This window comes from Mustela erminea, chromosome 17 (genome assembly GCF_009829155.1).
Source record: "Mustela erminea isolate mMusErm1 chromosome 17, mMusErm1.Pri, whole genome shotgun sequence".
Taxonomy (NCBI): Eukaryota; Metazoa; Chordata; class Mammalia; order Carnivora; family Mustelidae; genus Mustela; species Mustela erminea.
Genome location: NC_045630.1, coordinates 29,748,204 through 29,771,990, shown reverse-complemented (window position 1 = coordinate 29,771,990; position 23,787 = coordinate 29,748,204). Strand labels below are relative to the sequence as shown.

The 23,787-nt window shown below is 42.3% G+C and overlaps 2 protein-coding genes across 3 annotated transcripts in view; both read left to right on the top strand.

Annotated features, from left to right (window-relative positions):
* Nucleotides 1-138: 138 nt before the first annotated feature.
* SRP9 (signal recognition particle 9) lies at nucleotides 139-21,096 on the top strand. 2 transcript variants are annotated; one of them, XM_032319109.1, is made up of 3 exons: nucleotides 139-245; nucleotides 4,764-4,832; nucleotides 19,942-21,096. In XM_032319109.1, the coding sequence occupies exons 1-3, from the start codon at nucleotides 174-176 to the stop codon at nucleotides 20,044-20,046; spliced, it is 246 nt and encodes an 81-aa protein (XP_032175000.1). In that variant the 5' UTR covers nucleotides 139-173; the 3' UTR covers nucleotides 20,047-21,096. The 2 variants fall into 2 exon arrangements, with proteins under 2 accessions (XP_032175000.1, XP_032174999.1); XM_032319108.1 differs by lacking the exon at nucleotides 19,942-21,096 and adding an exon at nucleotides 8,602-10,893.
* EPHX1 (epoxide hydrolase 1) overlaps nucleotides 142-23,787 on the top strand; it is a 55,973-nt gene continuing 32,327 nt past the window's right edge. Inside the window, exons 1-2 of the mRNA XM_032319102.1 lie at nucleotides 142-245; nucleotides 22,085-22,180. The gene's annotated coding sequence lies outside the window, so the exon portion shown is untranslated. The remainder of the gene's footprint in view (nucleotides 246-22,084; nucleotides 22,181-23,787) is intronic.

The window sequence follows — 23,787 nt, the reverse complement described above, 5'->3', positions numbered from 1 at the left end:
GCGGGCCGGGCCGTCCAATGGGACGAGGCGTTGGTGCGAGGAGGTGCCGCCATCTTCGGGCCGCTAGGCCCCCCGCACCGGTCTCTGGCCGTCAGAAGTAGGTGGTAGGTGGGCTGGGTCGCGCCGCCTGCGGTCCCCGGCCTCGTCCCCTCACTCTCCGCTGCGGAGCCACAATGCCGCAGTACCAGACCTGGGAGGAGTTCAGTCGCGCGGCCGAGAAACTCTATCTCGCCGACCCTATGAAGGTAAATCCCCGCGGGGCCGCTGTATCGGCCCCGGGTCAGGAAGTCATCCCTTTGGTCCTCGCGGCCTGCGGAGCTTCTCCAGCCCCGCCGGGAGGTTCTGGGTGTGAGCGGAGACTGACCCTGCCAGGTGTCGTGGCTCCCACTGCCTCCTCCCTGAGGAGCGGCCGGACGAGTCCTGGAAACCCGGTCATCGCCGGCCCCCGAGCGGCCCCGCTCTGCCTTCCCCGCCCCCAAGCCCTGTGGCCGCGGTAGGTTTACGTGTCTCTTAGGGCAGGGCTCCTCCCCCTGCGGCTGCGGCTTCCTGACCCTCGGTGGTCTCGGTGCCCTTTTCATGTCCCGCTGTGGCGTATATGAGAAGGCTTGCACCCTTTTCTTGGGAGAATACTCTTAAAAAGTAAAATGTTGGCGGACAGTTTAGGGGGCTCATTCGTGGTCCCCACAAAAATTACGGTGAGCAGATGCCAGAGGTTAGCTTCTTATTAAAGAGCAAAGAGGGCCCCATGACGGGAACTGGAGCATTCAGGTCTTCATTTTTCTTCCTCCCGAGTTTCTATTAATTTTGTTGTTCTATCCAGAGACTGTTTAAATCGCTCCTTGTTAATTAAAAGTTTCGGTAGTTTTTTAGACCTAGATACCTAACAAGAAGCTGTGAAAGTGTTTGTCCATTCTTTACAGTAACATAATAGGTGATGACATGAGTTAGGTATTTTTGAAATCGAGTGTTTTGTGTATGATACGATTTCTAGCTCCTCCATTTGGTTGACGTCCTGTGTGTGCTGGGACATTTGTTTCTCCGTGCAGTGTACTGTGAGGACAATACAGGATTTTTGTCCAGAGGTACCCACACGGTACACAAAATATCTGAAAACATAGTGGAGAGTATAGAAGTTCACGTCAAGAGTAATCGTATTTTAATTAGTTAAATTTAATAGGGAAATGAACACAAGATAGTAATGACAGCATATTGCCATGAACAGAGCTTGTCTAGAATACGCAGGATCGGGAGAGAGGTTTTCCTCTCTTCACCTCACAGAAAAGTCCAGGGCATGAAAACTTCTACTGGTTTTCAACTCTTGATTTTTTGATAGGTGAGGGACGCTTGACTAACAGTTTTGTGGAGTGCCTTCTATGTGACATTCTACACTACATATCCTCAGGTGTATAATTCATGTGAGCAGTCAAAACAATCCCTTGAGGCAAATGAATAAATAGTCTTTGATACTTTAAATGGATTGCCTGGTCTCCAAGAGATGAAGCTAGAATTTGAACCCCATTCTCTAAACGCCAAGTCTGTGCTGTCTCTGCTAGAACTAAAGAAGAGGACTTTTGTCAAGACTCCTCGGAATCCGTTTTGGAGAATTTTCTGTCCTCTCTCCCATCCTCTGAGCCTGCTGAGTATACCTGCCACCTTTTACTGTTCTCTTGCATTGCTCTCACTGGAGATGGTGTTCCTGCTGGACCATGTGATAACCTCTCAGTCAGTCTTTCTGCCTTTTTAATCCCTCTTTTTACTCGTGCCACACTTGTCTAAAACAAAAATGGAATTCTCTCAGTTTTCTACTTAAATACTGGCTTTTCGTTGATTGCCAGGTAAAATCCAGACTCCCAGTCCACAGTCTGACCCTCTCCAATCTTTCTGGCTTTGTCTTCCCACCATATCCACCATCGTCTGTTCTAGTCTCATGAAGTTACAGAATTTAAATCTTCATTCACACTGCTCCTTCAGTTTCTCTCCTACCCTTTTCCCTAAAAGAAAAAAGCGTGCATTGACAAAGCCATCTTTAGCAAGCTTTTTTACACTTCCCCTTCCCCCAGTTATAATGACTTGTTTTCTCTTTTAGCATTTTACCTGTGTATGCCTCTATAAAAGGACTTCATTCATGCTGTCTTGTGCTTGGTTATTTTGGTTGATGGAATTCAGAGTTCCTAAGAGAGCAAGAATCTTGATTGCTCTTTCTCCTTTTGTGGCATCAGATAACATAGGTGCCCCCTCAGTTACAAAATAGACTCTCTTACAGTGTCAGAGCTTTTAACTCCCACTTCCCCTCATGAAGCCAGCCATTATTCTTTCAACCGAGACTAAAGAGTTTACGTAGTTGTCATGCTTAACACATTTTTTTAAGAAGATTTTATTTATTTATTCGAGAGAGGGAGTGAGTGAGAGCACAAGTGGACAGAGGCAGAGGTAGAAGCAGACTCCCCACTGAGCAGGGAGCCTTAGGCGGGCTCCATCCCAAAACCCTGAGATCCTGACCTGAGCAGAGGGGAAGTCAGAAGCTTAGTCGACTGAGCCACCCAGGCACCCCCATGGTTAATTAGCACATTTTAAAATTTCTGTTTGTTTCTGGAGAACTGAATTTTTTTAAACATGTAGAATTAAATAACCCAATATATAGAATCTGGTGTCTAAAGATAATCTAGTTGTAATTAATATAAGTGCTTTCTGAGTTCCTTTTTCTCCTTCACCAAAACAGATCTCTGACTGGTGTCCCCCCCCCACCCACCCACACACACACCCAGGGCTGGAGAGCCCTTTTTCTTCAGTTTCCAGAATTGTCTCGAGGCTTCTGGTTCTACATTGTGACCATTTTATTTTATTTTATTTTAAGATTTTATTTATTTATTTGACAGAGATCACAAGTAGGCAGAGAGGCAGGCAGAGAGAGAGAAGGAAGCAGGCTCTCTGCTGAGCAGAGAGCCCAACATGGGGCTCCATCCCAGGACCCTGGGATCATGACCTGAGCCGAAGGCAGAGGCTTTAACCCACTGAGCCACTCAGGCGCCCCGTGACCATTTTAAAATTATGTTCCTGTTTTGGCTTTTAGATACTTCACATCTTTTGAAACAGCTGGTTATTGTTGTAGGTCAGCAAAAAATGGACTCTGCTGCACTATACTATTTTGAATCCATTATTTTAAAAAAATAAAATTGATGTTCCCAGAAGTGGTAAACCCTACTGGGAGATGTTCTGTTCTAGATAAATCATTTTCTTGGCTCCCTAACTGGAATGCCGAACAGTGGAAGGTGTGTAGCACGGTGTTCAGTATAGGGATTGTTTTTGGAAAAGTCGTTGATGGAGACTTCTTTCCAGGACAGAATCCTGTTTTTCTGTCCTAATGCGTTGTGTGGTGCCGTGATTTCGCTGAATGCTTGAGTCCGATTCTACCTCCTGAGAGCCACAGGGAGGGGACAGCATGAACTGTGACTGCCGTACTTCCTGCCACACAGATTTGGACTTGCACAGCGTAGTCTGCTGTTTTTCCTCCTACTTTTCCTTTCATTCTTCCGTGGCTGGGTTGATATTGTAGGGAAGGAAAACCTCTTTTACCCTCTTAGATTTCATAGCTGGGGCCCTGCAAATTAAACTGATAAGGGACAGAGTAACAAGAAAGAAAACTCAACACATGTATGCAGTGTGCGCAGAGTTTACAAAGTATTTGACTTGAGGAGGTAGTTAGAATTGGGGCCTATGTACCGTGATCAGCAATACTGATGGAGTGTGGGAAAGAGGGTGGACTAAGGACAGGGGATTTGGAGATACTGTGGAGGGGAAGGTGATTAGTAGGGATTGTTCTGCAGGTAAGAGTCCTCCTTTTCCCAGGAAGGGAGAAAGGAGCACCTTTACTACTAGAAATTTTATGTCACCTTTACGAAGGTTAATTTATGTCCTGTTCTTTAGCCAGAAAGGGCAGAGAGCTAATCTCTGCTCAGAACAGTCCTTATGCCAAAGTGACATGTTTTGAGGAAGCATGTTGTGATCCCCTTCAGTATATAGGTGGTCCCCAACTTACAATGCTTGGACTTTAGTTTTTTGACTTTTGGTACTGCAAAAGCAATATAAATTCAGTTGAAATTGTACTATGAATTTGAATTCTGATCTTTCCTCGGGCCACAAAGTAATTTCTACACCCAGTGAAGGGCTTGAACACATAACCCCGAGATCCAGAATTGGATGCTCTACCCACTGAGCTGGCAGTGGGTTTATTGGGGGAATAACCCCATCGTGAGTTGAGGAAGATCTGTATATTTGTGTCGGGATGGGCAGAGGGAGAGAGAGAATCCCAAGCAGGCTCCATTCCCAGCACAGAGCCCGACATGGGGTTCAGTCTCACAACCCTGAGATCATGGCCTGAGCCAAAATCAAGAGTCGGATGCTTAATCGATTGAGCCACCCAGGTGCCCTGAGATCTGTACATTCTTAATGCCAAACCACCTTAAGAGTCTCACGGATATTCCCTGAATGTGGATGTGTTTTGGGGAATTTTCAGGATATCTCTTCAAACTGGCTGCAAATAAATATTGAACTTTTTAGTAAGTCCTTTTAAAAAGTGAATTATAGTAATAGGAAGGAACTAAAATACTATTCTCTACCTCATTTCAATAATGATGTTTACAGTAAAGATGTATGTAGATGTTTTGGCTATTCTAGAGGGATCCTCTTTAGCATACCTGAAGACTAATTATTTATGAGAAATGTCTTCTGACTTCACTGTTTCTAAATGTGTATTTTTATTTCAGGCCCGTGTGGTTCTCAAATATAGGCATTCTGATGGGAGTTTGTGTATTAAAGTAACAGATGATTTAGTTGTAAGTATACATTTTTATTTGTTGCATATTTCCAGATTTGTTTGAGTTAATCATTTGTTTGAAATTGTTTACATAGAATTTATGCAGATTGCCCATTAGGATGCTTATTTTGCATTTCATTCCGAAGTCAGAAATCTCATTCTAGAAGCTACTTTTATAGACTCTTGAGGAAATAATGTAGTACGTCAAGTGTCATTTAGTAATTACTTCAGACCTTAAACAAAAGGAGTGTACAGACTAAAACTAAAACTGGGGATGAGGGGATAGAGGTCTCCTTATGAGTGTATGGGAAGGAAATGGTGTTCAGACACATGTTACAGGCTTCATAGCTGCCTCCCTCCTTCCCGCCCTGCTCAGTCTTGTCCCTTCTGCACACCCTTACTTCCGGGACCCTCTGCCGCCTGATCTCCACACAGTGGCAGTTGTCTGCTGAACGAGTCTCGCAGCCAGCCCAGCAGCAGCCCTGCGCTTCCAAACCTAATGGTCTCAGCAGTCTGCATCTTACTGGACCTCCTGGCTGCTTCTCATACATAAAACCACTCTGGGGGAAATTGTTTTGGCATCTGTGGCTCCGTTTTATCTTCGTTTTCTTTTTCTGTGCTTGTCTTAGTGCTCTTTGCTAATAAATACTGGTTTCTCCAGAATTCTATCCTGGGTCAGCTTTTCATACTGCTTCTGGAGCAGTCCATTCAGCCACAGTGCCCAGGACTGCTGCAGTCTGCTGCAATCTGGAGACAAAATCTGTCTTCAGATTTGTACATTTAGGTCACATTTTTCTTTTGACTTCCTGACTAGTTCCCTGTTCAGCGTCCTTTCCTCGATGCTCCTCAGAATTAGCCTGTCCAGGATGGAACTCCTCATCACTTCTGAAACTGCCACCTCCTGTTTTCTAGTGCAATAGAGTCCGTCGTTTCCCGTTCTCACGTCCACTGGCCCCTCACGTGAAGAGCTTGTCTTCGATCCTCTGACATGCTCCGTGCGCTTTCCCAGGCACTTGGGAATTGCTGACTCAAGCATCCTGGTCTCATTTTCTGTCACGAGCATTCTGTCTCCACTGTGCCTCCCCTGAGTTTAGGGTGTCATCCTCACTTGGCTGGCTGGCTAGACCCATCTCCCAAATGTGTCCCTGTTTCCAGTTCACCCTTTAGTTGTCTGGAGAGATTTCTAAAAGGCAGGTTTGGTCATTAGACCCTGCTTAAAACCTTAGTGGCTCCTCGTCACTGCTAGTGTGACTGCAACCTCACATGCCCTCCATCTTCTGCCTTTCCTGCGTTACTGCGGGGCTCCTGTGACCGGGCGGGCTGTCTTGGGCCTCTGTGCCTCTGAGTGTCCTCTTCCCATCTTTGCGGCATTGAATCCACTGCCACCCCAGTATGGTGAGATGGGTGCTTATCTTTCAAAACCCAGCTGAAAGGAATGCTTCTTCTCTTGCTTTTCTTTTTGGCTCTTTCTGTGCTGTATCATAGTTGTTTTATCATATTTGTCTTCTTAGTAGATTGTGAGCTTCAAGACAGTAGAGAACAATAAAGTTCTTACCTAATGTCCAGTGACTAGCATGGTATCCAGACCCGGAGGTTACTTAGATTAATTCTTTAAAAAATTTCAGAGTGACTTTTTGTCTTTGCTCATATATTAGCTTTTTATATATTTGCGTTCCACGTTCTGTTGTGAGGTTGCGTGAATTCAGACTTTTAATGATTATCGTGTCTTCCAGGCACCAGTTAAGTTGGGAGTAACTGAAAACGTGAAAAATGGTGTCGTGTGCTAGACTTAGAGTCAAGAGATTGGAATCGGAGTTTAGCCATTTACCAGTGTCTCAGCCTTGGAAAAGTTCAGACCAAAGTTTGGCTTTCTGGGGCCCCGTTTCCTTATCTGTAAACTGCGTAGTGGTGGTCTGCTCCCCTGATCAGGGGGTGGGGCATAAACCCCACACAGGAAGGTACTTAGCATTAGTGCTTGCCTCCCAGTACATCCGCGCATGCCCTTGAGTCTGGGGTGTTCACATTGATGATTGTCTCCATCATCTCCGTTGTGATGGGCACAGAGTGGGGAGGTTTATCTACTGAAGACAAGTTGGCGTGCCCTATTTTTAAGTTAGGAAAAAATGCAGAACTGATTTTAATACAAAAGGCTTTAACTCAAAATGATTACTTTTTGCCTCCAGTAATGATTAAACATAATTAAGGATGCATGGATACCGGTATTGGGAGGAACTTTATGTCACACTGATGATTCCTGTGACAAGATCGAAATGTGAAAAATGCCTTCTGTGTTCTTTCTTAAATCTACTGAGAATTAGTCCATGTTTGGAAGGGGCCAAAGACACAACCAAATCCATTCTCCTAAATAATAAATTATCGGACTCAACTCTGACAGAAAAAAATCTGTTTCCTAATGACTCTTAAAAAATGTGTGCACTCCCCTTGCCAGTTCATCTTAATAGTTACTACTTCCTTCAGAAACTCAGTCTTAGGCTACATTTATTATTATCACTGTGTCTTTGACTTTTTTATAATCCCATTTATGCTTCATTTTTTTCTGATCCCACGACTGATTTATAATATTTTCTAGGACTTTGAAATCTTTTCTGTCAAACCATAGTGACAAGGTAGATAGATTCTCCCACAGCACATATACTGAAATTGGAATGTTGAAGATTATTATGGCCTCTTTATAAGATTGTTACACAAATTTCTACAGTATGTGGATAACAGTTTTAAGTGAGTGCCTTTTAAAGGCTAAATCAACTCAGACCAGTCGGGGATGATAAGATTGAACTATAGGTCACTTGAGTTCATGAATTTTTTTTTTTTTTAAGATTTATTTATTTGTGTATCTGAGAGAGCGAGCCTGAGAGAGGAGGGAGGGCCAAAGGGAGAAGCAGACTCCCTGCTCAGCAGGGAGCCCGACTTGGGGGGGGTCCGACTTTGTGGGGTGGTTCGGAGTTCGACCCAGGGACTCCAGGATCATGACCTGAGCCGAAGGGAGTTGCTTAACAGCTAGCCACCCAGGTACCCTAAGCTGATGAATATTATTGCAGAATCATTCATTTCTTTAAGACTCATGTGAACCCTTAGGATGGGCTAAAGAAAAATGGACCTTTTAATACAAAATAAGGGGGGGAAATTGCAGCTTAAATTTGGTATTTTTGAAGACTCTAGAACAAATGGTTTTTGACAAACCACAGGCAGATCTTAAGCATGTATCTAACTTGGAGCAAATATTTAATTTAGAGCAAGGAAGAATTTGGTTTGGATTAAAAATTGTGAATACCTTCAAAAAATCAAAGCTGGACAGATTTATCTGGTTTCATTTAGACCATCACCAGCTGTGAGCAAGGGGATGGTGGATTTTTTTTTCCTTAAAAAAGGAAAATTTTTTAATTTTCTCATCTCCCAGTTTCACAAGTAGGGAAACAAGTCCTAATATTGCTGCGCTTTTCCCAGTATAACTCAGTTACTCATGACCAGATCCCAGGGAGAAAATAATCTGATTCCTAGCCTGGAGTTCTCATCAGACCCTATAGCAGGACTTAGCATGTTACTTAATTAGTCATTTTTGAGGAGCTTCAGAGTTGATTTAGTTTTTTGCTTACGGCAGTGGAGTTGGAAATACTAAAAGATACTAAAGGAATGAATTGTCGGGGGCATAGAAACCTTAACTGCCTTAGTATGAGGAAAGACTCCTATTTGTACCCAATCCTACATTTGCTACGTTGTTGATAATCTAGTTTTGCGTAGTTAATGTGTACTTTTAACATTTCTGACAGTGTTTGGTGTATAGAACAGACCAAGCCCAAGACGTAAAGAAGATTGAGAAATTCCACAGTCAACTAATGCGACTTATGGTAGCCAAGGAATCCCGCAGTGTTGCCATGGAAACGGACTGAATGGTTTGAAAAGAAGATCTGTCATGTTCTTAGGAAGTAAATCTCTTTTGAATCTGAAAAAGTATTGGGAAAGAAAATACTTTATGTAACTAAGTGAGCTCTTCAGAAATGGGGAGATGATTTTTTGTACCTTTTTTTTATGTTTACTTTAGAGAGCTAGGAATGTAAATGCTTTCAGGTAGGAAACTTTTATTTATTTTTGGAAACTGAACAAATACATCTATGTTGGGAAACCTTTTGCAGGTTGATGTGGGACAAAATACGTTAATTATTCTCTGGTAAGTTTGTTTCAGTAATTTGAAAATGAGATACCAGTGAAAGGCAGTTCTTCCTTTATTAAATTTTAGTTAATTTAATTAAAAGGCAGTTAATTAAAAGGCAGTTCTTCCTTTATTAAATTTAGTTAATCTGTCTTTGAAAGAAAATTAAATGTAACTATTTTGCCAGATTGATATATTTCTTTTGGAGCATGAAATCTGTGCTGTTGATATCCTACAAACAAAATATGGTAACTGGAATTAATCTGTGCACAGCAGCATACCAGACTCTGTATGATACAGTGTGTAGTCTCTGTTCTGTCTGAAAGTGATCATGGAGGGCACTTGGGTGGCTCAGTGGGTTAAAGCCTCTGCCTTCAGCTCCCGTCTTGATCCCAGGGCCCTGGGATCTGGCTGCATCAGGCCTCTGCTCAGTGGGGAGCCTGCTTCCCTTCCTCTCTCTGCCTGCCTCTCTGCCTACTTGTGATCTCTGTCAAATAAATAAATAAAATCTTTAAAAAATAATAATAATAATAATAATCATGGAAACAGATAATGCTTTCCTTACCTAACACTTTACAAATTTGAACTGTGTTTTTGAATATAAGGGATTTGCAAGCAGAGACTTGCTTTGAATCTAGTTTTCAGTGCTTGGAAACAACTGCAGTTACTTTAAGTGCATGAACAGAGTGAGCACTAGTGGACTGAAAGCACCGTATACACAAGTGTTTGCCACAGATTTCCCATCTGCATTTTCCTGGAAGGGCTAAAGATTATTCAAACTGTTAAATCTTTGCATGTGTCTGTGCCTGCCCCCACTCCCCCCACTCGTTTCTCTCTGTATTTAACCAGGGTGTTAAGCCTGACTGTCACAGCTGTTATGTTTTCCATTAGGCCAGAAGGATATTATTTGATATTTATCATATTGTAACCTTAATTTTACCACCTAAATGTTCACATGTTGCTTCCTACATTACAGTATTTTTTGGTTAGGAATTTGTCATGTTGAGCAGCATTTTAATGTGGAAAATTTTATTAGCCATATAAATTTTTGCATGTTTCAGAGAATTAAGTAAAATATTATATGAATATATTGTTTCTGTTGAAGTTTTTAAGTTCTCAAGAATATACTGTATTCATTTAGTCTAAAATGAGCCTGATGATGCTGTAAGTAAATTTTGTTTGTTGTTTTGTTTGTTGGTAATTTTTGTTACATGACTTTCTCTGAAGAGGTATGTTGATGGCAAGGTTGTTTTCATCATTAAGAGGAGTAACATCAAATAGTAAAGGGTATTTGGGGTTTGGGGTTGTGTCCCCACCCCCCACCCCTGAATCAGTGGGATCACTGGAGGATTTTTGGCCTTTTTCTTTTTCATTTACGCCTTCTACTTATTAACACTACTTTATAAAAATAACCTGGAAGGGTGAGACTGGGATTGGGATTCCTCGGGTCCTTACAATTTAGAGCTTATAGCAGAGGGCGCAAGGCAGATAGCCTGTGTTACAGTATTGGCTCTGCTACTTCCTGACTCTGTGGTCTTTGGATACTTCTCTGAGCCTATTTCCTTCTCTGGAAATTGGGCTGACAACAGTACTTCTAGGACTTGAGAATCAAATGGTAGAGCCTATCTAGGTCAATAAATAGTAGGTACTAGCAGTAGTAATTATATTTTTTTCAGGGGAAAAGGTGTACCTGGCTCTTAAAGTTTATTTCATAATTTTAATTGAAGGATTATTTAGAAATAACATCTGCTTTTTCTGCTGAGAGCTGTATCTTTTATTAAATGTCATTTTTGGCAGTTGGGGAACAAAATAGGACTGTCCCCATAAAGAGTGTTCTTATGTGGGAAAAAACTGAAATCCTTAAATCTAAAGCTTCTGTTTGTGTTTGCACAAAATAAAACTATTAAGATAATTAATTTGTAAGTATCAAGTTTCTTAAAGTAAATATAAATAACAAAACCCCAAATCATCATATATTCTGAAAATTGCAGTGCTCTATACTCCCAATTTTTTTTTTTACTCATGAAGTATTTTAGACACCCTAATCACACACACCCGGGTTAATTTTTAACAAACGTGTTTGTGATATGTTTGGTCAAACCCTGCTGACTCTCATGTAACCCACATAAAGTCACGGTAGTGATTGAGATTCTAGGTGTAGTTAGCAGTTAAAACAGTTTCATTTTGTTCTTCTAAGGACCCACTCTCCTTGGAGCGCAGAGTTCATTAAACATTGCTGTTAGGCTACATATGTTCTCTACTTACCTCTTGGGGTACCTAGTCTGCCAGCTTTCTGTCTTAAAAATAAAAGGTCTCGTGGCATGTGAGTGGTTCAGTTGGTTAAGTGTCCCACTCTTGATTTCAGCTCAGGTCATGACCTCGGTCGTCGGATTGAGCCCTGCATTTGGCTCCATGCTTAAGATTCTCTCCCTCTCCCTCTGCCCCTGTCCCACATGGGTTGCTTGTGCTCGCAAAAAAAAAAAAAAAAAAAAGCGTGTGTGTGTGTGTGTGTGTATAAAGTGTCTTTCTCAGCCACAGCTTTAAGTCATTGATAGAGGCAGTGTTGGCAGCATTTTATAGTTGATACCTTCTGTTACCCTTAGGAAACTCTAAGATTAGCAGTTGTATGATGCTAAAAGTCTTCAAAATATTCTAAAACAAATTCAAAATGAGGGAAATATGAAATTAATTGCCTAAGAACAGTAAGAGGTCCTATCCTTTCTGCCTACTGAAAATAAAACTAAAAGCCAAATTCCTATATTCGTTGCACTCCTCCTGTTCATCTTCGTCAAAGATGGCCTTGTGGTAACTTGTCATCATATTCAGAATTACTTCTCTTGGAACAACAGGGAGAACGTCCCTTTTACTGCAGTTGAAATGTATGATAATGTGAGAAGAAAGTCAAAATAATTTCATTCCTCTTTCTTATATTAAAAGCACTAGTTGAGGGGTACTTGGCTGGCTCAGTTGGAAGAATGTGTGGCTCTTGGATTTCAGAATCGTGAGTTTGCAACCCACGGTGGGGAGAGAGAATAAGCTTTAAAAGCACTAGTTGGACTGGTTTGCGATAAGGTGGAGCAGCCACTTGCTGCCGCAGCTCTTCTACCAGCTTCAGCTATGAGTGTGTGGACCTCCAAAAGAAAACAGCAGGTGGATTAGGGAAGAAGATGAGAGCTTGAAGTACTACTGAACCCAGGAAGAGTCCACCCTTCCTCAGCGCCCCCAGTATCCACAGCCTGAACTCAGCACATGGGAAAGCTGGAAGTGAGTATTGGAGTACAAATGGGCATAAACCCTCTCAGTCTGGCTCAAGGAGTACAAGGGGAACTTCTAATACACCCAAGAGAGTATAGAAATCTTTTGGTTTTTTGCTCTTTTGTGTTCTCTTACCACGCCACCACTTTGACCCCCAGCAGTCCCATCATGGTGGTAGCATCTGCTGTCAGCATTGGGAGCCTGTGGGAGCCAAAACGTGGGGAGAGGACCCTTCCTCTCCTGTACAGCTTTGTCTCCAAGAGGGTAGAACCAATCCTCATTGCATTTCTCTCTTTGGCCTCCATCCACTTGGCCCTGGATGCAGACACAGTGTCAAAGTAGTCTTCTGTCCAGAGAATTAGAAATAGAAGGAACCCAAAAATACCAAAGAGATCACAGAGGAAGGAATTTCAGAAAGGGACCTCATTAAGTTGCTGATGAACCCCTGGGTCCTCGGCCAAGCTGTACGTATGTGTGGATCTGATCCTTTTCAGTAGACCAAAGACTAATGAAGAGACCACCACCTAGATCCCAGCCTGGCAACTAGGAGGCATTTACATCCTGTAGATCCAGAAAGCACTTCAGTATTTTTGAACAGACATCCCAAACTGTCTTCTGAAGGCTGTGAGTCCAATGTCAGTTTAGCTTTCAAAACCCTTGCCTTGGAACGCCTGGGTGGCTCAGTGGGGTTAAAGCCTCTGCCTTCAGCTCAGGTCATGATCCCAGGGTACTGGGATCGAGCCCCACATTGGGTTCTCTGCTCAGCAGGGAGCCTGCTTCCCTCTCTCTCTCTGCCTGCCTCTCTGCCTGCTTGTGATCTCTGTTAAATAAATAAAATATTAAAAAAAAACACAAAAAACTCTTGCCTAATCTTACACACCTGAAACTCATATAATGTGTTATATCCATTTTGCCAGAATTTTTAAAAAATAATAAACTTTTGCCTACAACCTAGCCAGGTTGACTGCCTGCTGAAACAAAAACTCAGTATTTTCTAAAAATAAACTGAGTTTTTAGAAACTCAGTATTGAACTCTTGTTCAAAGAGTTTTGAACTCTTTGGATTTGAACAAGAGTTAGAGTTTAATGACAGTGTTCAAAATGTCAAGGATACAATCCAGAATTACCTGGCACACCAGGAAATGGGGAAAACCTCAGCTCCTAGAAAAAGACACATATCACATGTTGGAATTACTTGACAAAGACGTTAAAGCAACTATTATAAAAGTGCTCCAGCAAATAATCAAGAACTCTCTTGTAGCCAATGGGAGGAAAAAGAACTTCTGCAAGGAAATAGAAGATATATATATAAAGAACAAAATGGAAATTTTAGAACTGAAATACGCAGTAACCAAAATGAAAAACTCCCTGAATAGTGTAGCATAATGGAGGAAACCATGAACTTGAAGATAAACCAAGAGAATTTAATCTGACCAGAGAAAAAGGTTGGGAAATGACAAAACAAAACCATGAGCAGAACTTCAGAGATCTGCAGGACAATAATAAAAGGTCTAACATTTGTGCCATCTGAATCCCTGGAGGAGAGGAGAAAGCATAATGCTGGAAAAAAATATTTGAGGAAATACTAGCTAGAAACTACCCAGTTTGGTGAAAAACTTAAACCTTTGGATTCAGGAAACTCACAAGATACCCACACCCAACAGAATCGTAATGAAAACTGGACAATACTCTTGAAAGCAACCAGTGGAAAAGCAATGCATTATGGGAAATAATGATTTGGATGACTGATCTCTCATCAGAAATGGAGGCCAGAAGGAAGGAGCACAACATTTTGAAAAGACTAAAAGGAAAGAACTGACAACCCAGAATTCTATATCCAGTGAAAATATCCTTCAGGAACTAACTGAAAAGTCACTCTTAGATGAAGAAAAACAAAGAATTCATTCTCAGCAGACCTGGTCTAAAACAAACCACTAAAGGGAGTTCCTCAGACCGAAAGGAGATGACGCCATAACAAAAACGGAAACATTCAGGAAAGAAGGAAGAGCAACGGGAATAGTCATGATCTGGGTTAAAAGAATTAAACAGTTCTCTTGAGTTCTTAAAATACATTTGATGATAGAAATAAAATAAGACACCAATGGTGTTTTCACTGATGGAATACATAAGACATCAGTAACAAAGGGGGATTGTGGAAACTGTATGATAAAGTTTCTACAGTCCACTTAAAGTGATGAAATCTTGTTTCCAAGTAGACTGAAAAACTACATATGTGTATCCTCATCTCTCAAGCAACCACTAAAATAACTGCAAGTAGTTCTTTTAGTAGATAGATAAATGAAATACTGAAAAAAAAAAAAAAAAGACCCCAAGAAAGGCAAGAAAGGGTTATCAGGAATAACAACAAAACAGGAAACAAACACAAAACAATAAAATGATAGACCTAAAGGCAAACATATCAATACTTACATTAAGTGCCAATAGTCTAAGCACACTGAAATTTTCAAAAATCAAAAAACAAAACACTAGAACCAACTATATGCCCTTTACTTAATAGTTTATTATAAAATATATAAATCAGGGACGCCTGGGTGGCTCAGTGGGTTGAGCCGCTGCCTTCGGCTCGGGTCATGATCTCAGGATCAAGTCCCGCGTCAGGCTCTCTGCTCTGCAGGGAGCCTGCTTCCCTTCCTCTCTCTCTGCCTGCCTCTTTGCCTACTTGTGATCTCGCTCTGTCAAATAAATAAAATCTTAAAAAAAAAAAAAAAGATACAAATCAGGATTGATCAAATGAAGAAATACAGGATAAGGTCTGGAAAGATATAAAATGTAAACCTTCCATGACCTTAAGGTTTATTACTCTCCTAGTGTGTTCATGAATGATTACAAACGCAAGCTTTGGCTGTCCATTATGTTCTGTGATGTGGCAATGATTGAATCACTGGCCATGCACTAGAACTTGATCTCCAGCCACCCTTACCCTTCCCAGAGGATGGGCTAACCACCCTCCTTAGAGCCCTAATCCTCTAATTACACGGTTGGTCTTTCTGGCATGGCTAACCTCCTTCCTGAGTTACTTCATTAGCATAAACTCAGAGGTGGTCCCAGGGACCCACCATGAATAACAAAGGTACTTCTGTCACTCAGAAGACTGCAAAGATTTAGAGGTTAATTCCTAGGAACCTTGGTTTCCTGGAATAAAGACCAGAAAACTTCTTTACAATAAATCTCAGCTGTAGAACATTCACTGATGTCATACAGGAGACAAACCAGTGCAGTAAGGCAAGAAAAAGAAATAAAAGGCATCCAAATTGAAGAGGAAGAAGTAACTATCTGTAGATAACTTGATTGCCTACATAGAGAATCTTATGGAATCTACAAAAAAAAAAACTGCAGAAACTAATAAGATTGCAGGTTACAAGATTAATATATTTCTATAATATATACAACTTTATATTCCTATATCTATTCCTATATATAGGAATATATATAGATATATATATTCCTATATACTTAGAAGAAACATGGAAATTAAACTGAAAGTACATTTTTAATATCAAAAGATATGTACTGAAAGCTACAAAACATAGCTGAGAGAAATTAAGAAGACTTAAGTGAGTGATCTATTTTATTTACAGCTCAGAAGAATCAGTATATTAAAATGTCATTTTCCCCCAAATTGATGTATAGGTTCAATGTATTCCCCAGTTAAAATCCCAGCAGGCTTTTTTGTAGAAATTGGTATTATGATTCTGAAATTCACATGGGAAAGCAAAAGAGCAGGTGGGAATAGCTAAAACATCTTTGCCAAAGGTGTGCCAAAGTGTGGAGCTATAACTGCCTTTTTTCATGTCTTGCAAAGCTACCAGCATAAACCGCACCAGCATAAATGAGATCAGTGGAACAGAATACAGTCCAGAAACAGACCCACACATATAAGGATAACTTAAGTTACAAAGATCTAAAAGCAAGTCATGGAGAAAAGACAGTTTGTTTAACGAATGGTGCCGGGATTCAATATTCCTATGTTTAAAAAATTCAAACATTACCTCTACCTTGCACCATATGCAGATATTAACTTAAAAGATGAACTATGGATCTAAATATAAAACCACAAAGCTTTTTTAAGAAGATTATTTATTCTGGAGTGGAGGAGAGAGGGAGAATCCAAGCAGACTCCTCGCTAAGCACAGAGACCAATGCGGGGCTCAATCGGGATCCCCGAGATCATGACCCAAGGCGAAATCAAGAGTTGGATGCTTAACTGACTAAGCCACCCACTCTCCCCTAAACCACAAAATTTATAGAAGAGGAAAGGAGGGATTCTTTGTGACCTTGGTTAGGCAAAGATTTCTTAATCTCTCTGCAATGTATTAAAAAAAAAATGGGCTTCAAAATTAAAATCTTCTGTTCTTCCAGAGACACTAAGGCAATGACAAGCCACATATCAAAAGAAATTATTTGTAAAGCATATGTGTGTGTGTATATATATATATGCACACACACACACATATGTATAAACTCTCATATAAAGGACTCTCAAACCTCCTCCCCCAAAAAAGTAAACAAAAGACCCTTGACTGAGGATGTACATGTGGCCAATAAACACAAGAAAAGATGTTGAACAGTATTAGTTGTTAGGAGATGCAATTTAAGATCATGAGATAACACTCCGCAACTATTAGAGTGGCTAAAATTTAAAAGCTTGACTGTAACAAGAGCTGATAGGGACTTGGAGCAACCAGAAATCTCATACACTGCTGGTAGGAACACAAACTGGTATGACCATTTGGAAAACAGGCAGTTTCTTTAAAAATTATACATGAATCTACCATCCACACAAAGACTTGTACATGAATTTTTTTTTTTAGATGTATTTTTTTTTTTAAGGTACTATTTTTAGGGACTCCTGTGTGGCTCAGTCAGTTAAGCCACTGCCTTCAGCTCAGGTCATGATCCCAGGATCCTGAGATGGAGTCCCGCAGAGCAGGGAGCCTGCTGCTCTCTCTGCCTCTGTCTGCTACTCTGCCTGCTTGTGCTGTCTCACTCTCTCTCTCTCTCTCTGACAAATAAATAAATCTTTAATAAAAAAAAAAAAGATACTATTTTTAGGGCACCTGGGTGGCTCAGCGGGTTAAATATCTGCTCAGATCATGATCCCAGGGTCCTGAGATTGAGCCCTGCATCAGGCTCCCTGCTGCAGGGAGGGGATTCTGCTTCTCCCTCTGTCCTTACCCCTGCTTGTGCTCTCTTGCATGCACTGTCTCTCTCAAATAGCAAAAAAATAATTATTTATTTATTTATTTTAAAATAATCTGTACACCCAACCTGGGGCTTGAACTCACAAGTTCAATCAGGAGTCCCACATTCTACTGAATGAGCCAACCAGGTGCCCCAACTTGTACATGAATGTTAATCCTGGCTTTATCCGTTAATAGCCCCAAAGTGGGAATAACCGAAAGTCCACCAACAAGTCAAGTTTTGGATAAACAAACTGTGGTATATCCATACATAGCAATACCACTCAATGATGAAAAGGAGGAATAATTACCAACACTCACGACAACATCGATGAATCTCGAAATAACCCTGATTTAAAGGAACCGGGTCTATAAGTACATCCTGAATGATTTAATGTAGGTGAACTTCTAGCTGCAAAAACTGCAAAATAACCTAGAGTGACTGCAAGCAGAGGAGTGCTTTCCTTGGGGACAAGGGGCCAGGGAACAGAGGGGATTGCAGTGACGCATGAGCACACTTTGCGGGCTATGGATATATTCACAAACTCCATCCTGGTGATGCTTCCATGAGCATTCACATACCTCAAAATAGGAAATTGCACATTGTAAATATTTGCAGCGTATTGTATGCCAATCATACCCCCAGTAAGGTGTTTTGGGGGAAAAAAAAAAAAAAAAGGAGGAGGGCGCCTGGGTGTTACAGTTGGTTAAGCACCCGACTTGGTTAGGGTTAAGGTCCTGAGATAGAGCCCCGCGGCAGTCTCCTCGCTCAGCACAGAGCTCCCTTGTCCCTCTCCTTCTGTTCCTCCCCCTCCTCCTCGCATGCTCCTGCTCCCTCTCAAAGTAAAAATCTTAGTATATGTGCTGCCGAAGTGAGCCCTCAAAGCAAAAACCTTAAAAACGAGCGAGAGCGCGCTGCCATTCTCTGCAAGCCTCCAGCTGCCAGAGCTGAGTGATTTGCTGCCGGCTCTTCCTGGGCTGCCCCCGCCACCATCCCAGCGCCGCAGGGGTGTCCGAGGCTCTTCCCAGCCACCTTCCTTCCATCCCCCTCCCTTCGCCCGCTTCCCGCCATTCGTCTTCAGTCTTCTTACTCCCACTTGGTGTGCTTTCTGGAGCACTGGAGTTTACGCCTTCACACGTGTGTTGTGTGAATTCTGATTTTGCTCATTTTCCTGTTGAGTTGTCATTTCTGTAAGGGTTCTTGGGACTTTGGACAAGGTATTTAACCAGAGCGCCTCAATTTCCTCAGCTGTAATTGGCAATAAAAGTAGTATTTACCTCATGGGGTTGTTACAGAGATTAAGTGAGCATTTGGAAAGCACTTTAGACCAGTGCCTGGCACAGTCATCTCTGTGTGTTCATTAAAAAAAAAATAGGGGTGCTCTGTGGGGCCAGAATATCCTTTGTTGTGTGTGTTGCGACCGTTTTCGCCAAGCCTTGGTGTGTGGGAGATCTGGTTCCTTTCCTGGGCTGCATCTCAAATGACCACAAGTTCAGTGGCTTGAAACAATACAAATGTATTCTCCTACAGGATCATGGGTCCGGAGTGGGTCTTCAAGAGCTGGGGTGAAGGCATCAGTAGGGTTTGCTCCTGCGGGAGCGTCTAGAGGAACGTCTGTTTCTTAGCCTTTGCCGGCCCCCCGGGGCTGTCCTCCTTCCCTGGCTCATGGCTCCACATCACATCATCTTCCCACCTCACCTCTGCCTCCTCTGACCTCCTTGCCTCCCTCTCGTAAAGATCTTGTGACTATGTTTAATGCCAGCGCATCTAGTCCAGGATTGTGTCTCCATGTCAGTCTTATCTGCAAAGTCGCTTTTCCACATAAGGCAGCAAATTCACAGGCTCAGCAAATTCAGGGCATCAGGGGAGCCACTGCTCAGCCTGCTACAGATAAGCTTTCGTCAGACGCACATTACAGCCTTGGATGGTCTCCACTCACTGTCCTCCTCCACTCCTTTACGGATCGGGTCTGACCACTCTTCTTCTCATCCATGCGCACACGACTACCATGAACAGGAGCAGAAGCCTGTGAGGTCACCCTGGGCCAGTGAGGGATGGGAGCTGTTTCCCCCACTTTTCGTCCCCTGGGTGGAGAACTCTGAGACTCGGAACCTCCTCAGAAGGTTCCAGAGGAGCAAGCACCGGCCGCCCAGAGCAGTGGCCAAGCCGCCCGGAGCAATGGCCAAGTCGAAAACACATCCTCAATGGGGCACCTGGTGGAGGCTCAATCAGTTAAGCATCTGACTCTTGATTCCAGCTCAGGGTGTGATCACAGAGTGGTGGGATTGAATCCCCCATCAGACTGGGCATTCGGTAGGGGAGTCTGCTTGAGATTCTCTCTGTCCCTCTCCCTCTGCACCCCCTCAAAAAAGAAAAGGAAACACCTCCTCATACCATCTTTTCCTCTCTTACATTTTCACCTCCTCACCCTTACTCCTGTCCCTGGGGTCACATCCCAGATAAGCTCCTTACATGCAAACCCTTGTCTTACACTCTGCTTTCAGGGGACCCTTGATTCGAGCAGCAACAACAAACAGCTCTTGGAAATGGAGAACGTGATCGCTGGAATGAAAACACAGAAATGTGAAGAGAAAAAAATACAGAAATAGCTCAGAAATTGAAGCCGAGAAGGAAAAAAAAAGAGAGAGAGAAAGGATAAGAAAAGCAGCTCGAGATTTGGATAACAGGAATCCCAAGAAAAGGAAAATGAAGTGGAGGAAATCATCAATAAGATGACCTAAGAAATATTTGCAGAATTAAAGGACATGAGTCTCCAGACTGGAATGGCCCCCTCTTGGTGCCTTGGACAGAGCATAAAAGTCAACCAAGTATGAAAACCAGTGATGTTGGAATTTCAGAGCTGTGTGGGTAAAGAAAAGATCCTAGAAGCTTCCTGAGGGAGAAAGACGTTTTTAAAGAGGCTCTGGCATTAGAATGGCTTTGGACTTGGGGCACCTGGCTGGCTCATTTGGAAGAGCGTGCGACTCTTGCTCTTGGGGTCCTGAGATTACTTAAGTAAATAAACTTAAAAAAAAAAAAACAAAAAAACGACGACGAATGGCTTTGGACTATGTCAGCGGCAGTCCTAGAAACCAGGAGATCACAGAACAAGGCCATCACACTTCTGAAAGAAAATTCTTTCCATTCTGGAATGTTGCATTAGGTAACAGGAAGCATCATATAAACATGTTTTCCAGACACACTTAGATTATGTTTCCTGAAGTAAACCCCCCAATCTCAGTACCTCGAAAAAAGTTTAATTTTTTGCTCAAATTAGAGGGAGCTGTGGCTCCACAGTTCTGCTCCTACTCACAATCAATGTCTCGATCCTCCAGGATCGAGGAGGAAAGAGCAGAATCTCACAACATCTCTCGAAGCCTCTGCTCAGATGTCATGTCCTATTCTTTTGATCAGAGAAGGTGCCATGCCCAAGCCCCGCATCAGTGACCTGAGAATTATATTCATCTGCAGGGAGGCACTAGAGGTCACCAAGCAAAGGGCAGGAATCCCTGAGAACAGTAATCTACACGATGTCTCAAGACTTTAAAAGAAGCAATCAGGGATGTGCTCCTCTAAAACCTTAAAGGATGGGGCGCCTGGGTGGCTGAGTGGGTTAAGCCTGTGCCTTTGGCTCAGGTCATGATCTCAGGGTCTGGATCGAGTCCCCCATTGGGCTCTCTCTCTGCTTGCTTCTCTGCCTACTTCTGATCTCTGTCAAATAAATAAAATATTTTTTAAAAATTAAAAAAAAAAAAAAACAGCCCTTAAAGGAGTGAGCCACAGAAGAGGGAGAAGGGGGGATACAGGATGCAGACTCCTAACGGGAGACACCGAAAAGATCCCCAGGGCGAGGTGAAGGGCAGCCAGGCAGGGGAGCAACCAGACCAGGCGAGGCAGATCAGCAGTCTCCCAAGGCACTTAAAAAAAAAATGAAATAGAAGGAAATCCAGCCTGAATGAATTTACTATTGAGGGGTTGGTGTTGAAGTAGGGGCTGACCCACAGGAAATCACACAAATTTCAAAAAGTGTTAATGTTAAGGGGAAACAAGTTAAACAAGAAAAGAAAATTAATCATAGTTCTAAAGATCAGTGCTGAATTGCCTTCAGAACAATGAAAACAGTGAAGAATGATACCACTAAAATGATTTGGCGGACTTTGGGGAGGATGGGAGTCCAGGGAGTGATGTCAGTTGAAGACAGAGCTAATCTCCGTATCTTTAGATGTCTTCACTCTATGGTGCCTGAGATGTGAGTGGGATGGCAAATGTAAATATACAAACACAGGAAGAATCCTCTAGAAGGGTCAAACCTGGTTTTTACTCTTTCAGGATAGTGGGGGCTGGGGGTGGAATGGGGACAAGGCCTGAAATTGCTGTCGTCTTCAACACCTCACAGACTCAGCTGATGCTTCAAGTAACAGATTGAAACAAGAGGTTTAAATAAGAGCCCCCCCCCCCCAATCTGTTCAGAATGGAAACAAAATTATTTTCAGCCAAGTAAGGCAGCGAAAAGATGCCGTGTCCAGTGCAGACCCCTAGAGGGCCCAAGAGAGCCTTTCCTGTCTTGGAAGTCTGTGTACTCGGGAGCTTCACTCCTGTTGACCTCTGATCTTCACACAATTATATCGCTGATCCTTGCTCTTGAAGTCCTGAGAACAGGGTACAGTCAGAGAACCCGGGACACCTGGGAGAAAGTGGTCTGGAGAGTCAGTGTGAAATCGTCTAGAAGAACTTTGGGGATTGGTAAGTAATCCTCTCTCCTTCCTCCTTTCTGTGGATGCGGGGAAAATGCTTTAAAGTCCAACAAGTTGCATCTCTCCTCTTTGCATTCTTTCTAAGTGTGAAATCTATAGAAAATCTAAAATTACTTTCTATTAGTAGTAACTCAGTACATAGGATATATTACATATTATTTTGTCATTCCTGATATCCCCTTTGCAAATTGTCTTGTGTGTTATGCATGAGCAAGTTACTAGAAACTGGGGATTCTGTTTGGATTTTATTTATTGGTCGGTTTGTTGGTAACAACAGATGCTGACAGATGACTGGTAAATATACTTGACTATAAAAATGGTGAGACAACGCAGAGAAGAAACTATTCTATATAATTAATATTCTTACAAAAGTCTTTCTCTCCAGAAGGTTTTATAAAATACCCATTTGGCATCCCCGCCCTTACGTCTTAATGTCCCAGTGGGTTTGTAATCTGTTCATCTTGCAGTAATGTGTAGTGGGCGTTATGCCCTTTGAGAATGTAATTGTCATAAAATGCAGGCAGGATTTGATGCAATCAATAAGCTTTCAATTGGTGCCTGGTAAAGGAATTTATCGGTAAGTATGGGGAGTGTCTGGATAGCAGATTGGGCGGGTCAGGAGCCCCGTGGTGAATGAGAGCCAAGGAAAAGCTTGCGTGAGAAGAGGAACAGCAGTTTGTGGGAAGTGATCCAAGCTTGGAATTGGCAAGAGCACCAGACATGCTTTAGAATCTTCAGGAAAAAGAAATGAATCTGGAGGGTCCAACCTCCAAAAACAGTACTTTTAAGTTAATTTTTATTTTTCTTTATTTTTAAAGATTTTAAGTATTTATTTATTTGAGAGAGAGACAGATACGCATGAGGGTGGGGAACCCAAAGCAGGGCTTGATCCCAGGACCCCAGGACCATGACCTGAGCCAAAGGCAGACACTTAACAGACTGAGCCCCCCGGGCATCCCCAAGCTAATTTTTATTTTTATCCCTGCACATGTTTTGTTGCTGTTTTTTTTTTTTTATTATTTTATTTTATTTTATTTTTTTAAAGATTTTATTTATTTATTTGACAGACAGAGATCACAAGTAGGCAGAGAGGCAGGCAGAGAGAGAGGAGGAAGCAGGCTCCCTGCTGAGCAGGGAGCCCGACGCGGGGCTCGATCCCAGGACCCTGAGATCATGACCTGAGCCGGAGGCAGAGGCTTAACCCACTGAGCCGCCCAGGCGCCCCTGTTTTTTTTTTTTAATAAAATAATCAGGGCTTGGGATAAAATAGAACAGGCCCCATAATTCATTTTTCTTATTCTACCTTCCAAGGCTTTTAGCATTTACTTCTGTATTTTGAAATTACATACTTACAATGTGTATTTCCAGGTTTGTCAATTTGGGACATTGTCTATTGATTTTATAGTAGATAAAGTCTGTACACCTTGACCGTTCCCACTGCATCCTCCCAATCTGGCAACAGTAGCTTCTTGTTAAATCAGTAATTCACACAAGCATGAATACTGCTCACTGCAGAGCCAAGCCGTGCACCATGATTACTTTCTCTTTCCTGAACGACTTTCTGGTTTTCTTGTAATTACTGGATTTTTTCCACTT

Excerpts from the sequence above, each read along its gene's own strand:
- SRP9 (XM_032319108.1), top strand. The coding sequence starts at position 174 with ATGCCGCAGTACCAGACCTGGGAGGAGTTCAGTCGCGCGGCCGAGAAA. Across the intron at positions 246-4,763 it reads ATCTCGCCGACCCTATGAAG|GCCCGTGTGGTTCTCAAATA; the intron begins GTAAATCCCCGC and ends TTTTTATTTCAG. Across the intron at positions 4,833-8,601 it reads AAGTAACAGATGATTTAGTT|TGTTTGGTGTATAGAACAGA; the intron begins GTAAGTATACAT and ends CATTTCTGACAG.